The sequence below is a fragment of the Teleopsis dalmanni genome, chromosome 1 (genome assembly GCF_002237135.1).
Source record: "Teleopsis dalmanni isolate 2A chromosome 1, ASM223713v2, whole genome shotgun sequence".
NCBI classification, from domain to species: Eukaryota; Metazoa; Arthropoda; class Insecta; order Diptera; family Diopsidae; genus Teleopsis; species Teleopsis dalmanni.
Genome location: NC_051846.1, coordinates 53,096,788 through 53,113,833, shown reverse-complemented (window position 1 = coordinate 53,113,833; position 17,046 = coordinate 53,096,788). Strand labels below are relative to the sequence as shown.

Sequence of the window (17,046 nt, the reverse complement as noted above, 5' to 3'; positions counted from 1 at the left end):
ATCATTATTTCAAAAACAATTCATCCAAATAGCTTAAATCAATTAATAATGTCCATTAAATATCTTTCAAATTGATTTCTAACATGTCTTTATATTTAAATGTGTTCAGATATTACAAAGGCTAATCGTATTGATTTGAAAAATGTTCGATCAGTTATACGCACAATTTTAATTATTTATTATTTAAGTAAGTTTAAAACTTTGCGATTATCTTTTTTTTTTTATTTGTCTTCACTAAATTCTTATATATCATATACCGTACTTACTGCTTTCCCGGTGGCCCATCATCAAGTCAGCGGTTGCTTGAAAGCGATAAATTATTATCTAGCTATCATGAATAAAGTTTCACGGAGTTTAAGGTCAATAATAACGTTTGTATATAAGATACGTTGTTTGTCGCTTTATTGGACATTCGTGATTACACTTAACAGAAAAAGTAAATCTGCTATAGCTAGATATTTGCCTATAAAAAAGATTCTTTAAAATAAAAATTCTACTATGCATACGCCAATATTATGATTCTTAAGCTAAGATCCATTTCTTTTCTAGGATTATAAACCCTCATATGGTTCGAAAATATACTGCACAAATCTGAATATTCCCGATATAGGATATAAGTCATAAATTTCTTAACTATTCTTTTAAAATATGATCGGTACTCTTATGAAATGAAAAAAACCTAATTATTTCCAGTTTTTTCAAAATTCATTGTTTTGTATTTGAATAATTTGGTACATTTACTTTATCCGTAGGGTACGTATCTTTTAATACCTTCAAGCCTGTTATTCTAATGTATATAAATATCAAAATCCCATATTTGACGTCAAAAATAAAGATAGTATTGTGGGATACAATTTTAATCACGAAAGCAGTCCTATAAGTGTTTTTTTATAACAAAACTCTAATTTAGGTAAGAAATTCTTAATCAAATAAATAGAAAAACTCGTAAAAAGGATCAATTTACAGATATATGAGATTTTAGAATAAATAATTCCAATCAAAAATTTAAGTACTTAATTATACTTAATTAGATTATAGTTTTGTAAACGGTAAATTTAGTTGAACTCTACTTTTCATTAAAAACAGCTAGAACAAAATTTGTTCGGATCATATTACATGATCAAGTAGTGTTCGGATCACTTTCAAATCAGACCACAAAACAACAGTTTTTAAAATATAGACATATAAATGAATTCAATGGTATCTGCCATCATTATACCCCAAGGATATAATGATGCACACATTACAAATATATAAATCTCCCGAAAAGATATATTCCCAATAGAACTAACGTTCTACTGGGTAAACAACTAATGATCTTTCAACAGTGATCTGAAATGGAAAATAACAGTAGAATTAGAATTAGATGTCTGGAAACGTGTACGGCAAAAAATTATTAGAAAGCAATTTTGATTATGATGTTTTCATAAAAAAGCAACAAGTAACATTACTATCGATGCACAGTGTAAACTTAAATAATGTATGTCCCTTTTGCTTATAAATACTCAAATATTAATTTTAAATTTAAAGTAGTTAAGGTAATGTTGTTGATGAAATGTTATGTTACAAGCTTCATGACAGCAGCTCAAACAACATATATGTAGTATGGTATGTGCAAACTCCAAGTTCAAGATAATGTGCTGCATTTAATAGATGTATGTCTGATCCTTAAAGTAGAGCTGTTTGCTTCAAGAGCTCAATGTTGGAAACTAATAAAGTTATAGGCATACTAAAAGACAGTATGAATAGAATTATTCTATTGCTGGTTTATGATATTAGTCTAATATAAATAAGCAAGTAAATTTGTTAATAACTTTCACAGCAAATTAACAAAACTCGAAAAAAATGTGCGAACATAAAAGTCAAGTTCGGTTTTGGGTCAGTTGGTTAAGGAGCACGTATTCTGAGCTTCAAATTTGGCAGGGCACGAGTTCAATTTCTGGTACTTGCAGTCTCGTAAAATTATTTACAAATCATTAAACACAAGAATTATTTCTGAGATCACTGATGATAGGTGTTTGACTATATTCGAAAGAACGTATGGTCACCCAAAAATTCAATTAATTAAAATAGTAAAAATGTTGTTGTTGTAGATTCTCACTACGGTTCGAAACATCTGTAAAAAACTATTTATAAATAAAACAAAAATTCGTTAGTTTTATTTATATCAGTTCATTGAAATATAATTCTATTAAGCAGTCTTCAAAAAAGTAAATTGTAATGTGGAATAAGAAATTGTCTTTATACATCTTATAGAAGTGCCTTCTGCTCAAAAAGTATCCGGAGGTCTATCTATAAAACTCTGTACAATTTTTTCATTTCAATACTTTTCATTTACTTACCAGAAAAGAGATAATAAAAAAATCCATTGTTTAAATGATATATATTTATTTATTTAATTAGTTGTTAAAATTAATTTCTATATATTTGCACACATGATTTTACAATAAATTAAAAATAATGAACATTGTATACAGTATCACAGTTAATAGTTTCTTAAGTGGTAAAAAACATTAATATTATACGAACAAAATTTATTATATATCCATTTTTAAAGTATTAAGACTTCGACAGTATTTTTAGTTAATTTATTTTAAGTAATTACAATTATTTTTGTTTTTTTTTTAATTGATTTTGCACATAACCCCTTTGAGTTGCTTCAAGTAACAACAAAATTTACTAAAAGTGGTAATGAAAAGATTTCAACTTAATTTTGATTGAATTTACTTTTATATTAACATCAATTCGTAATTAAAAAAAATTAATAATTATTAAAAATGTTGACATCGGAACATACCTAAGCTCTCAATACCGTTTCTCAGCGTTATTTATATATCAAAGAGAGGGTCCCTAAACCGGTGGTACGAAACCAGCTGTTGACAGTTGATGACTACAAAAAATAAATAATAAAAAAATATTTTTTTATATGAAATTTAAATACTACTTTAATGTTATACATGCTTGTATATAATATCCTCATATATTATTTGATAATATTCTCAACTTACCTATTAAAAAGCGGCTTAAACTTTGTTTCAATCTGTGGCAATTGCGAAGAAGTAGAGCTGCAGCTACTAGCACTTGAATTCTCATCACGCGGTGAGTAATCGCCGAAATTTGTTGTATACTTTGAAGGATAAAGGTTGGAACTAGTCATCATATTACTGCTGCGGCAAATACCGATCATAGGGGCTTGAGTAGCGGAAAGTAATAGATTCGCTGCTACGCTCTGCACTTTCAAGTTCGGTGGAGTTTGGGGTGGAGTATCTGGTTGGGCTTCGGGAAACCCCATCACCTGCTGATTCGCTACGTGTTGATTCTGTAAGGATCGCATGTTTAGCTGTTGTTGATGGGCTGCTAAAGGGTTTGTTATAATAGGGATGGTAGGCGTATGAGTGTCTGTATTGCTGATGTTGCTGTGATTGATATTGCTGCTGTTGTTGTTGTTGCTGTTGATATTGTTGTTGTTGATACTGTTGTTGTTGGCTGTATTGTTGTTGTAAGGGATATTGTTCGTAGTATGCAGCTGCTGCGTTGTAGCTCCTAGAAAACCCCCGTATGCTGTGGTAGGCACCCGTGAGTAAGGAGCTGCGACGTAATCGTTCATCATATGCGGCGATTCTTGGTTCGGATCGATTGAGTGTTGCAGTTGAGTTGTCATTTGCGGCATGAGCATGTTGTGGTTGCCGTTCATTTGTTGTAATCGGCGCTGTTGCATTACATGCTGTTGAATTTGGTGATGATGCTGCTGCTGTTGCGCCTGGCCCATATATGTTGCTGTTGGTGGTGGTGTTTTGCAGGCGACTGTGTCGGCCAAACTCCAAATTTTGGGCTTGGTTGCTGGAATCGGCACGCCACAGTCCCGGCTCAGCTGGTTTTTTGGATCGATGCTTTCAATTTTATTGATACTATTAGCAGAATTATAGCTAGCCGCAAGCATTGCTTGTTGATGCTGATAATAGGCTGGATGTTGATGGTGATAAGGATGATAACTATGTGGATGATTACCTAAAGCTGAACTGTGGAAGTTATTACTTGTATAACTGCCTCGCATATCTGTTGAATGAGTCAAAGATTTTTGGTCTTCATCACCAATTTCATCGTCGTCTTTTGCTTGCTCTAAAAAAATTAGTTTGCGAAATATTATATTAAATATTTATTACCTAAATTATTATTAATAATTTTAAATTGTGGTGCTAGTTTAAATTGTATAATAATTTTTATTCAAATAAATATAATACTAAAATATTAATGAAATAAAAAAATATATACCTTTCCGACTTTCGCTAGATATGCCACTTCCACTTCCAGAATGCATCGGAGCTGCATGAGTAGACTTTTCACTTTCGATATCATCCTTTTCTTTCTCATCATCCGACACCAATGCTTCGTCATCATCATCTGTACGATTTTTCGGTTCCCACGTCATTTTATTCTCTTTCTTTAAACGACGTCGTGCATTAGCAAACCAAGTGGAGACTTGAGTCAATGTCATTTTCGTAATAATAGCCAGCATGATCTTTTCACCCTTGGTTGGGTATGGATTCTTTTTGTGTTCATTAAGCCACGCTTTCAATGTAGCTGTAGATTCACGTGTGGCATTCTTACGACGGGCTGCTAAATCATAACTGGCTCCATAGCTGCAATTAGAGTAACAACAAATTTCGTAATTAAAGAAACATGTAAAAATTGCAATTTCAATAAAAAAATATTTGTTTTTCATATTTCTAGCATTAATGAAAAAGTACAAGTACTCTAATTAAAAGTACAAGATACTAGAGTAGAGAAAAGACTTAAAAGAAAATCCATTTATCTCCTCATGAAATTGATTTTATTTATTTTTCATTCCATAAAAATTGTGTTCAACAAAATTGTAAACTTATGTACTTTAAATACAAAAACTTAAAAAAATAACAGTTACTGGATTAAAAATAAAGCATCCTTTAATACACTCTCAGTATTGCCACAGCATCCTTTGGCATATCACTGCGAATTACTTTGCACCCACTCATAACATTCGTTACTGTCTCTGTGGGCAGCTTGCCATCGCCGCAACTGGATTATATGGTTTACTGTGCATCTCTGTAGATGGGATTCCAGAAGTGAAGCTTATTTTTTTCATATTCTTTTCCTGTTAGCTTGTTTTTAGATTTTACTTTTTATGACATTTTTTTTTTATTTTGTGTATCTACTTTTGTTCTTGTTTTATGGGATTTTTATGGTACCGCAGAATCAACAGCTTGTGCGGTGAATTTAACAACTGAAGGAATCTGCGAGTGTTATTATTTTTGCAAAATGAAACCAACTTTGATTTTTATTTTTAAATTCCTTTTTTATTCATTATTTTGTATAGTCCTTTGAAAGTCCTTACTAAATATTATTTTTATTAATTTTATTTTTTCACCACATTATCGATGTGCTGTGTTACATAGTTCAGATTTATGCAGTAACATGAATATTTTCTTACCGTAGAAAAACTAGGATTAACATAAAATCGAGATGTAAAAATTAAATCTGTATCCTGGTACATTTATTGATTTTACTCCCATTTTTATGCACGAACAAATTGTTTAAGAGAAGCAACTAAACTATGGTTTTAAGAAGAAAACCACTTCTTTGAAATATTTTTATCAATACATAAAAATTACTGCTCACTACTGTACAGGTAATTAATAAGAACATTAATAGATCTAATCTCTGTTTAGCTTACGTCACAAAAAATAGATATTTTTTGTATTCGGCATACCATATATACCCTAACAATAAAAAAGTTGGACTACCTCAATTTATTTATTAGTAAGAATTTACCGTTAAATGACATCAAGCAGATATCTATCAAGAAAGCTCATGTAAAGCAGCTTTCAAGAGATTCAAACTTACCCACTTCTTCAAAAATTTGAGGCCTTATCTTACATTATTACAATGTAGTGCAGTCTATTAATTTTCATGGTATTGATACTGACTCCATCACATTTTGGTTACTATAAAAAGAAATCCAATAGATTAAGAACACACAATCTGCGTAGACAGACCATGATCCCATTTCTGTAGATTGAATTGTCATCAAACGCTTTCATACATAAGTTACTGGGGGCTTAGGAAGTATGACATATGACACCATCTTGTTAGAAACATGTTAGAACTAAATAACTTCTAACCAGGTATACATGTATTTAAAGAAACGAGAAATTATAAATCATACTTCTATATTTGACACCATTGTCGAGAACACAAGCACATTCTTTGGGTTTGAAAAAGTATGATGCGATCATGCCACTAAGATATAAAGAGCACTAAGGACTGCATTTTGTAAGATGTGTAGATAGTACATTGGATTTTCATCGCCAAATGCGTCAATTTAGCTTATTAGAAAAACAATAAAGAGTAAGTAAGTCCCAATGCTAAATAAAATATTGAATTGATTTCTAACCATTCAAGTTTCGTATACTGAAATTACGACGTAACCGACGCCACACGTAACCGATGTGGCAGAATTAAAATTAGACGATCTAAATTCGGTATTTTCTGAACTAGTATAGATATTAAAATGAGTGTTATAGTAAAGAGTTAGGATACTACACTATAAGTATTTTGTAATACAAGTATAATAAAAGTATTTTGTATCGCTATTACAGATATGCTTTTATAACACAATGATCCTAACAAAGAGTACATAAAATAGATAGATAGATTAATTCGATTATTTCAAATAATAACTATTAAGTTGTCTGTCTTATAAAAGTGTTTTGTATCCGAATTAATTTTTTTTACGTTTTATAGATTTTGAGATATTCAAAAATTAAATAAAGTTTGACCATACTTAGGTCCAAATTAAAAAGAGTTTTAGTGACTTTATTGCGCTCAAAACACATTCCATAGAAAGGTCATCTTTAGAACCATATTATAAATTAAATTTTATTTTAATATCAGTACGGGTCCAAAAGATATTAAATTTTTAACGTGTAATTTCAACTTTGCCGAACTGTACAGCAACTGCCCAAAGCTTTTTCCCTCTGAATATGCATAATATTCCTAATATAATAATTAAATTAGTTTTGTAATTCAAGCAGTGCTTTTAATAGATTAATAAATTTTAATTACTTTCGAAACTATCAAAATTAATTTTAAAAGATAAGTTTCAAATAGTATTGAATTTGCACAACAAAATTTTTATTATTCTTATTAATTGAATTTTCGGCTGTTTCAAGTACTGTTAAATACTGATTATGACTGGTCTTGGAATTATTTATTGTACTGAATTGTTTGCAAATAATTTTTTGAGACTATAAGTACCAAGTGTTGAACTCGTACCCTGCCTAATTTGATGCTCAGTGTCAACTGACCCAAAGCCATACTTGATTTGTATATTCAAACTTGGAGTTTTGTTAATTTGCTGTGAAAGTTCATTATTAAATACATTAACCAATTAACAAATATAAGAAATAATTCCAAGACCACTGATAATGGATATTTGGTAATACTCGAAACAGCTATTCGGTCAGCCAAAAGTTTAATTAATTAAAATAAAAAAAAAAAAATTTGTTGTTATAGTTCAGTACTATTCGAAACCTCTCTATTAAACACAGTCGATTCTATTAAGTTAATTAGTTACTGCAAAAGAAAAATGCAATTTAAAATTTATTTTTAAATTTCTTTCATATTACTAAATGCATCATTATTTCTATTAGTATGCAAATAAAAATATTTCTTTTTTAACAAATCTTTTAGGTTCCATATATAGATTGCTGGTAATAGTTGGTCTAACTCTATAGTCGGTAGCCGTAAATTAAAATATTTTCTATGTTGCTACGTTTGTAGTGCATTTTGCTTTATGGCCATGTTCAATGATTTAATAGCGGCGTCACTGCAAACAAATGGCAAAGTAACAATTAAGAACACGATTTTCGCATTCACAATGCACACATCACTATCATTATCGCATCGGCATATGTACTCCTATACTATATATTAAAATAATATTGTGACATATGAATATATATATATGGGTGTATGTGTGTGAAATGTTTCGTGCATGTGTCTATATCTATATAAGTCACTGAAGTTACACACTAGTTTAGTACATTTTTGTATTACTTAAAAGGTAACAAACGCTTGCGTCCGTTTGTTTTAATTATGTGTTATGAGCAAGTGGTAGCGCGGTACAAGTAAGAATATTCGGTATCGCACAGGTGGTGACACATATGAATGCAAAAAAACTATCAGTTGTAGGTGTAGATGTTGTTGTTATTTATCTACTAGTATTGCATTTGTAGCTACTATATTATTGTTGCTGTTATGTGGTTTGATTTTTTAACAAGAAGCAGTTAGACAAAAATAAAATTACACTTTATCTTGTTAACAAATCAAACTCTTGTTCACACACCAACAACAATAAACATATAAGTTAAAATAAGTAATAATACTAGACAACATACAACCGCAACAAAAGTGTATAGCAATTGCATTATTAACTATAATAGCTAAAACTCACAATACTTCTTTATATATATATTGTGCTATTTAATATGAGCTCAATGTACATGTTTCTAATTAATAATTAAAGTTTTAAGCAATTTAACAGTGGCCTACACAAACAATTTTGTTTACTCTTTTGTTTTTGTTATTGCCTCAATACGTATACAACAACAATAATAATAAAATTGCTACTCAAACATTTATTGTCGTTATTAAATTTATTATCAGCAAGTAGCAATTTACAGCAATATGAACACACAATTTAAGCAAATAATGCTCAACACGACAGTCTGTACGACAATGCGCAATATAACTCTCCACACCCCTCCCCCGCCCTCCTAACCCATACAATGGTTGCGCACTCTAGCGCTGTCATTGTCTCTTATGTGTTATACATTTCATGCACTTTTTCATCAATTTAACGACCAACATCAAGCATCGCTGAGTTTCAAGCAAAAGTTGTTGTTGTTGTTTTTGTTTTTTAGTTTTTACTTTGATTTTAATTTTTTCGCCTTGCATATTTAAACAAAACTTCAACCGAACCCAAAACCTCAAACCAAAAAACAAAAAAAAAAACACAACAAAACCAAAAACAAAATAAAAAAACTAAAAACCAAAGCAAACCGTCCTTCCGTTAAATTTTTGTCAACATAGCGTAGCAATATGGCGGCTACCAACATGGCGTTAGTTTATCCACATTCATCTGCACGCGAATCCATTAGGAAAGCACCCATACGAACCGAGCAAGTGCATTTAAAATGCTCACAGTCATTTGCTTCAACAACAACAACAACGACGACGACGACAATGCGTTGAAGCTTCAGCGTTGCAAGTGTATGTGTGTGTGTTGATGGTGTGCGTGCATAAATGCGCATTTGTGTGCAATTAAGTGCGATTATTTCCGCCGCAATCAAACTCGTAAATAAATAATTATGCGCGCACTCTCACAATTTGCACAATTAAATTTCTTTTTTTTTTGTTATTTTTTATGATTTTCACAAAGAACTTATCGTGATATTTTTTCCAATTTTATGTCACATTTATTTTTCATTTGGCGTTGCCAGTACGTTTACTTCAGTTATCGCCAAATGCAAATGGAGTTTCGTACGTTTCGTCGTCGTTGCACATAAAACAATTAAATTCAAATCAATTTTAAATGCTCACAAATCTTTTGCAATTAATTATCACCATTTCCACTGACTCCACTCATTCAACGTCCCGGGGGATCCAGCTGCCTACGCTTTATTTGTATAATAGTTGGATTGCCTTTACTCCACACACAACAAAAAGTTTTTCCGGTCATTCATTCATTCATACCTTTTGGTTGAGGTTGTGGTTGTCTCTGTTTTTGTTTTTGTTCTCATATTTATTCATATGAATTCGTTAATTGTAGTCAATTGCATTGAAATAAATTTAATTTTTGAATTCATTTACTATGATTTGACAAATGATTTATTATTAGTTAGTCGCGCATTATTGTTATAAATTTTATTGTTTAACACTTATGCCTGTCAAATTGCAATAAAATTTATTTAACCGGCAAATTTGTAGCGTGCCGAAAATCTATCCAATTAAAACGTTTATGAAATTGTGAAACTTTATAGTTTACTTCACTAACCACAGATTTATTTTCACAAAATTTTAAAAAAACTACATTTTTTCAAAAATAATAATATTAATTTGTAATTTATTAATATAGAAGGTTGAATACTGACATTCTAGTCTAAATACGTACCAACGTTATTCTTGTGGTACCACAGCGCGCCATTATTTGAGCTCAATTGTGCTTTCTTGGTGTATAAGACTGACACTCCAACCTAACCTAACCTAACCTAACCTAACCTGTAATTTTTGCTTTACCACAAGCCTTTCTTTAAGGTAATAAAGTTAACATAGAGACTGGGTTCATTTGTGAATTACGATTAAATTAATTAACCGAAAAATGTGGTATATTTTAAACAAAATTAATAGAATTTTGTAGTTATGATTAAGTTGCATTATATTTATCCCATAACACATCGACTAATAAGAAATGAACTTTTTTTCTCTAATATTTTAATGTCTCTCTTGTAATATAATTCATTTTTCGCCTAAAACAAATGCCTCAGTTTTGGCGATTGACTTTTCTATCTTTCCATGGAGCCTGCGAACAGTTAGTAATCGTAAGGGATCAAATCTGGCAAATATAGTTGGTGCGAAAGCAAACGGAAGTGTAATTAGGGCAATTTGGCGATTGTAGCCAATATTCTTCAGACACGTCACATTATCTTGGTGAAAGTGCACTTTTCCTTGTTCATATGAGGGCATTGCTTAGGGATTTCCTCTTTTAAATGCACTACTTGAACATTGCAGCAATCTGATCATGTAGATACTGACGCTCTGGCATTTTTTAAGAAAGTTGATAAACAAAATTTCCCGCAAATTACAAAATATAAACGCCATAACCATTTCAGTGGTCTGTTGCGTTTATGACCGATTTGGGCGCGATTCGTTTGTTACAGAAAACAATCAGAATAACTTTATTTCTGAATGCGATTTATGTCGTTTTTTGCATTTCTGAATAACTATTCGAAATTTAAAAAAAAAAATGTTTGGTTCAACAATTTATAGAATATAGGTACTTTAACTTATAAATTTATAATTAATATAAATTTATAATTATTATTAATTTAAAACTATAACTAATATGTTATTAATTTTTAATATGTTTAACGTTTTAAACTCACCCATAAGCGGACATAGGGTCGTATGAATAATATCCAGTTGTGGGCTGCAATCCAGCTGATGTCCAAGCAGTCATTTCTGTGCCGGTAGCAGAATCTTTCAAAGCATAAGGATTACTCTGTAAATATAAATATATAGTACTCTAAATTAAATGTATTTTTGAAAGTAGAATATGAATTATGCACTAGTTATTGTCATGTATATTGACTTTTTGGTAAAAAAAGCATTAAAAAATTGTTTATGATAGTTTTATGATAGTTTTTTTAGTCTGTTTTATTAACTATAGGCTGATAGAATATATCAATTGAAATTTAGTTTTAATTTTATGAATTCTGAATTCTTATTCAAAAACTTGCAACTTGTATTTATTTTTAAATTTATAATATTATATTTTTAATTCTTTATTAGAAATATTTCACATATATACCAATCCGATGTCTCCGAAAATCCGAAAATCAGATAGTTCATTTCAGCTAAACAAGGATTATAAATACAATATATAGTATTATCATTATACCAAGTAAACATTTTTTTGCATTGCGAACTTAATGTGGTTATTTTAGTTATTCGGAATAGGAATTTTTTTTGTTTGGCAATATAACATATTACTATATATTTTCGAAAGAATTTCTGTGCATTCTTTCAATTTTTTCAAATATTATTATTAATATTAAGTTTAATTATTATTCTTAAAAGAGATACACCGTAATCGTTGAGGTCTAATATTCAATGCCTGATTACCTTATCAGACATAGTATTATCTAAGCAAACCTTGGTTAAAAAATGTCTCTTAGACTTTATGTCTCATCGGCTGAATGATGATGGTAATGAATAATTTTACTGACAATAGCAAGATACAAATAGAGAAGACCATATTTTTTATATTTTACTCTGCATTTTATAGAATTCGCAGATATCAATTTTTTTTTTATTTTATATTTAAAAAATGTTTTCTAAAAATAGTGTGTTTAGATCTTTTTGGATGAAGAAACCTCTCCATTTTTTTGTTATTGATCTAAATACGCCTAACGTCTACAGTCAGATGCAGACTAATAGTTGGATATACTAAAAGCTCGGATCCTATGGTATTGCGTATAGTAAAATTAATTCAATGAAGCTCCAACTTTTTAGTTTAAAACTTTTTAAAATGTATTTACCATTTAAAAACCATAAAGATATAGAAGAAAGCAAATTTTGCATTCTAATTAAAATTATTTTTAAAAAATTTAAAAAATCGAACTTATGCAAATTTAAATGAATAAAATACGGAATATTTCAATTCCAGCATTTATTCAACTAAACAAATGTTTTGTTTATTTTGCATAAAAATAAAGCAACTTATTTCGGTTAAAATTGTCATAAATTTATCAACTCAAAATTGAATTAAAAATAAAAACTCGCCAAAAACTTGTTGACAACAAAAGCAAAATTTAGACTCGTAAATTCGGCATATGCCTCTATTAAAACCAAACTAAATATTTTCCCACAGTTCAAAATTTATAAAAATAAATAAAAAATTAAATAAAACTAATATGAATATGATTTTGTTAACAAGTTATTTATTTTATTGGCAGCAAATTTTTTTGAATAAAATAAACAGGCTAAATATATATCGGTTTTTGATTCAAAATATATAAGTATAGATAGTATAGAGTATAGGTAGACATATACCACATATATCGAGTATGCGTGATTATGCATTATAAATCCATTCCATATAAAAACCTGCCACAGTGCTTTGTTTATGATATTACTTTTAATTGAATTTATATTTTGGCTTAATTTAATTTATCTCGCTTTTGGTAACATACCACAAAATGTTAACAAGTTTTTTTTTTTAACTTTTGGTAATTCTCTTTTATTATAAAATTTATTAGTTTAAAAACTGCCATAAATTTACAGTAGTACAACTTCATACGTTTAGCCAAATAAGCATCTATTCTCAATGTATCTGTCTATTGGTGGCCGAAAATCTGAATAAGTATCTGAATTTCACGTTCAGCCAAACTGAAAAGCGGTGTGGGCAGTGGCTTAGCTTATAAATTTTCAATACTTCATTTTAATGGTGACTTTGAGTTTTCATGATTTATTTAAAATAATTAACATTTTTAATTACTTTAACATGTTGTTAGTGTTTGTTTTTATTAATTCTAAAAATCACCTTCATTTTGTGTAGCAGAAAAAAGCGGTAAAAACATATATCAAAATGGCCGAATATGCCCGGCACTATTTTTGGACTGTTCGTTTATTTGTATGGCTTTTTTTGTATTGATTTTTTTTAACTTATTATAATTAGTTTTTTTATCACAGTTTTTGTAAATATTTTGAATTTAAATATAATCTTCAGCAATTTGTTCGATTGAGTTGCTTGTCGGGGGTTAAACATTTAGTAATTGCAAAAGTAAAATAAAATTAAATAAAACATATATGCGAATTGGATTTCATTTAATATATAGATTTTTATATCAATATATTGCTTGGTTCTTGGCTTTGGATATGAACTACAACATCTTTTAAATATTTTTTCCAAGATACCACACAGTACTGAACACTTTTGGGATAATTTTCTACAAAATATTGGCACACTACTAGCAATAACTCCACCATAAATTGACGAATGTTTCACAACGTTAACAGTTTGTGGATTTTACGATTAAATACAATACTTTGTGTAACACCACAAAAAAAGTTAAGTAGATTGGTTGATTTTGGTAACATCACCAAAGCATGCAATTACACATCCGAGAAATTTGTTATAGCATATATAATAGCCAGAAAAGGATATATTGTTTAGCTTAAGATTTTTATTTTCTTGCTAAAAAAATTCAAGTAATAGGTGTAATGATTGACGGTTTATGCCACACATATATCATTTGCAAAAACCTACTTGTGATAGCCCCATATCTCGAGACCAAATACCCCATCTCACACTGAAAACTTTTTTTGCTGGCACATCTATCAGGTAAATAATAGATGTTATAACTCTTAATGTTATAATATAATGTCAAAAACCGTCTCAGTATTTAAAATAAATTGTCATAAATTTAACACATTCAGCAGTTCTTAAGCGAACTATATTTCAATGTGGAAAATCTTTGACTGAATTTATAATGCTTTGGATGACATTTTAATAAAAAAAATCGTCTAAAAATTACCTACAAATAATTATATATTATAAATAATTGTAAAAGACCACTGATGATTTGTATTAGTCGAAACAGTACTCGAAACAGATTTACAATCACCGAAAAATTAAATTTATTAAAATATAAATTCAAATGCTTTTCCACTATTCACAAACATTTGAAATAGAACGCTTTTGTGATAAAAGATTTAAAAGCTAAAACTGAAGAATCTCTATGAACGTCCTAGGAAACTCAATTTACCCTTCTAACTATCCTGAATATAAATGACCTGTTCATCAGTTTTCGAAAGATACAGAAACACTTAGCTTTTCCAGTGATTCAAATCTAGCATCTCAAAACCTCTCATCATACCTCCGATTATCACCTCGAAAAATTAACTTGAAATAATGAAAAAATATTAAGGAATAAATAACACTTTTTTATAGCCTGTTGTCTTCGGAAATTTTCTCTTCAGTTAAAGTAAATAAAATATTATTATTAGGCAATCTTAGGGAGGAAAATACTTAGGTAATTTATTGGAACAGTATTTCTTAAAATTATTAGATTTATGAAAAATTAACTTGAGATAACGGTGAAAAATCAGGGAATAAAAAAAGTATTTTCATAACATCCTATCGTTGGTGATTTACACTCTAGTTAAAATAAATAATATTATTACTTCATAATATAAGGGAAAAAAATAACCCAAATATTCATATAGTATTCATATATTTACCATATAAGTACTTCTGAACCCAAAATGATAAACAAAAAATAGTTAATGTTTTTTTAAAAGTACCAGCAAAATGTTGGGGTTTGGCGAGTTCCGGACCAAAAAGCCCTGATCAAGAGAGCTGACTGATATAAAAAAAAACACATTGACAGTAAGAAAACTTAAGAAGAGTTGACTTGGTAATAACTTTTCTGACTTTAAAATTGTAACTCAACACTAAGGCTTAACCACAATGTTTTACATATCTACATAGTTCGGTACACAAGATCTAGAACGGTTTGCATAATATGTTATGCAACCATTAAACCGTTCTGGATCTACGGTATTGTGACATGTAGCCTTGTTTGGGTATCATACGCTGATGAAATTCATAGACTATAAAACAAAACTTTTCTATTGGAACGCATATCAAGGTTAAACATCATCAAAGGACTTTCTTGAGCCAGCAAGGAAAGATAAATATATAATATATAATGACCATATAAATCTACAAGTAATGCCATAAGTAATGTCAAAAAAAAATTTAATTACATTGCATATTTATTTAATTATAATATAAAATAAATTAACCTTTAAAGCCTCTTAAAATCAGAACACCACAAATTATCTTACATTATTATTATTACTTATGTGTATCAACATTTTGCTTCCATTTGCTTCGCCTCTATTATAAAATTTTTGTACTCATTTTGAATGCACATGTGTTAAAATTTGTTTATCATTCGCTCAACCGTCTTTTGCAGCTGCCTACCTTTACATGTATTGCTCATGTTTGGGTAAATTTCTCTGTTATTATTTTATTGAACTTGAATGAACAGTATTAAGGTAATTTTAGCTTTATTCTGCTTCCACCAATTGCCCCTACTTCAACTTTCCTTCTTCATATAAACTTAAACTTTGTTTTGACATGATTGGCAAAATATCATCGAAAAGTACTTGCAATGCCATTGTTTGTTATGGTTGTTGTTGTTCATGTCTTTAGTTTTTGGTTTTTTTATTTTTTTTTTGTTTTAATACAAAAATACGTGTGAACAAACTTGCATACGTACATGTTCGCATAGATGTCAGGTATGTAATTTAATGTACATACGTATATTAAATGTTAACTTATGTGTGTAGTCACAATTAAGGCCAGAGGCCATTACATACGATTTTGTTTTTGCTTTTGCTTTTATTTTATTGTACAAAATATCGAATTTCAACGTTAGAAACATGATGGGATGTTATGAACAGGCGCGCACGCTGCATGCATAAGCATATAAATTTACACAAACAACACAGACAAAGAACAGACTTAAATGAGCTTTAAATGAACTGAAGTCAGCCATAATGATAATTCGATTTACTTTAATTGTATTGACAAGTGAGCAACAATGGAAGCTTCACAAGAGCAATAATGAATGTTGCAAATCGAAGCAAAATAACAGAAAATGAAAAGCAAAAGCAAAGAATAATATTTATAGTAATAAAAGAAAAGATCGAAATAACTCGGAGCATTCGCCACTGATGAATATGAGTGGTACCCTTATAAAAAACTTGAAGAATGGGCCTTAAAAAATTTAGAACATTACGTTAATGAAAGTGTAAATGCAAACTTTTGTGTAATAATTAAGATTGACGAAGTGTTTACAGTATATGCATTATTGGACGCGAGAGTAACGATGTGGAGAAAAAAGTAAAATTGCTTTTTTTAATGGAAACGAAAAATTAATGGTAATAATTTGATGAACCGAAATATTCCTTTTTTTTGTTTTTAAATAATTATTATTAAGATATTGGTTGGTTGCAGTGGCAGGCCATTAGATAACTCCCTAGTATAGAAGAGTAGAGACTAAATCCATCACGTCGAATTTAGGCAATTTAATAGGTCTCTCGTCTTCACTGATGAACAGTCTGATAAATCGTCAAAGAAGTATCTTCCTAAGAACCTATATCTGCTGTACGCCAAAGGTGGGCATTCATCGAGAAAATGTATTATGGTTACTTTCT

At 29.6% G+C, this 17,046-nt stretch overlaps 1 protein-coding gene across 1 annotated transcript; it reads right to left on the bottom strand.

Moving 5' to 3' along the window:
• Nucleotides 1–2,646: 2,646 nt before the first annotated feature.
• Nucleotides 2,647–11,317, bottom strand: LOC119668063 (homeobox protein araucan-like; the record flags this gene model as incomplete). The annotated part of the gene is given in 6 exon segments (XM_038077445.1): nucleotides 2,647–2,890; nucleotides 3,009–3,404; nucleotides 3,406–3,449; nucleotides 3,488–4,119; nucleotides 4,273–4,640; nucleotides 11,202–11,317. Coding segments are annotated over 6 exon segments (1,596 nt in total), but the record flags the coding sequence as incomplete, so codon positions are not given.
• Nucleotides 11,318–17,046: the final 5,729 nt, after the last annotated feature.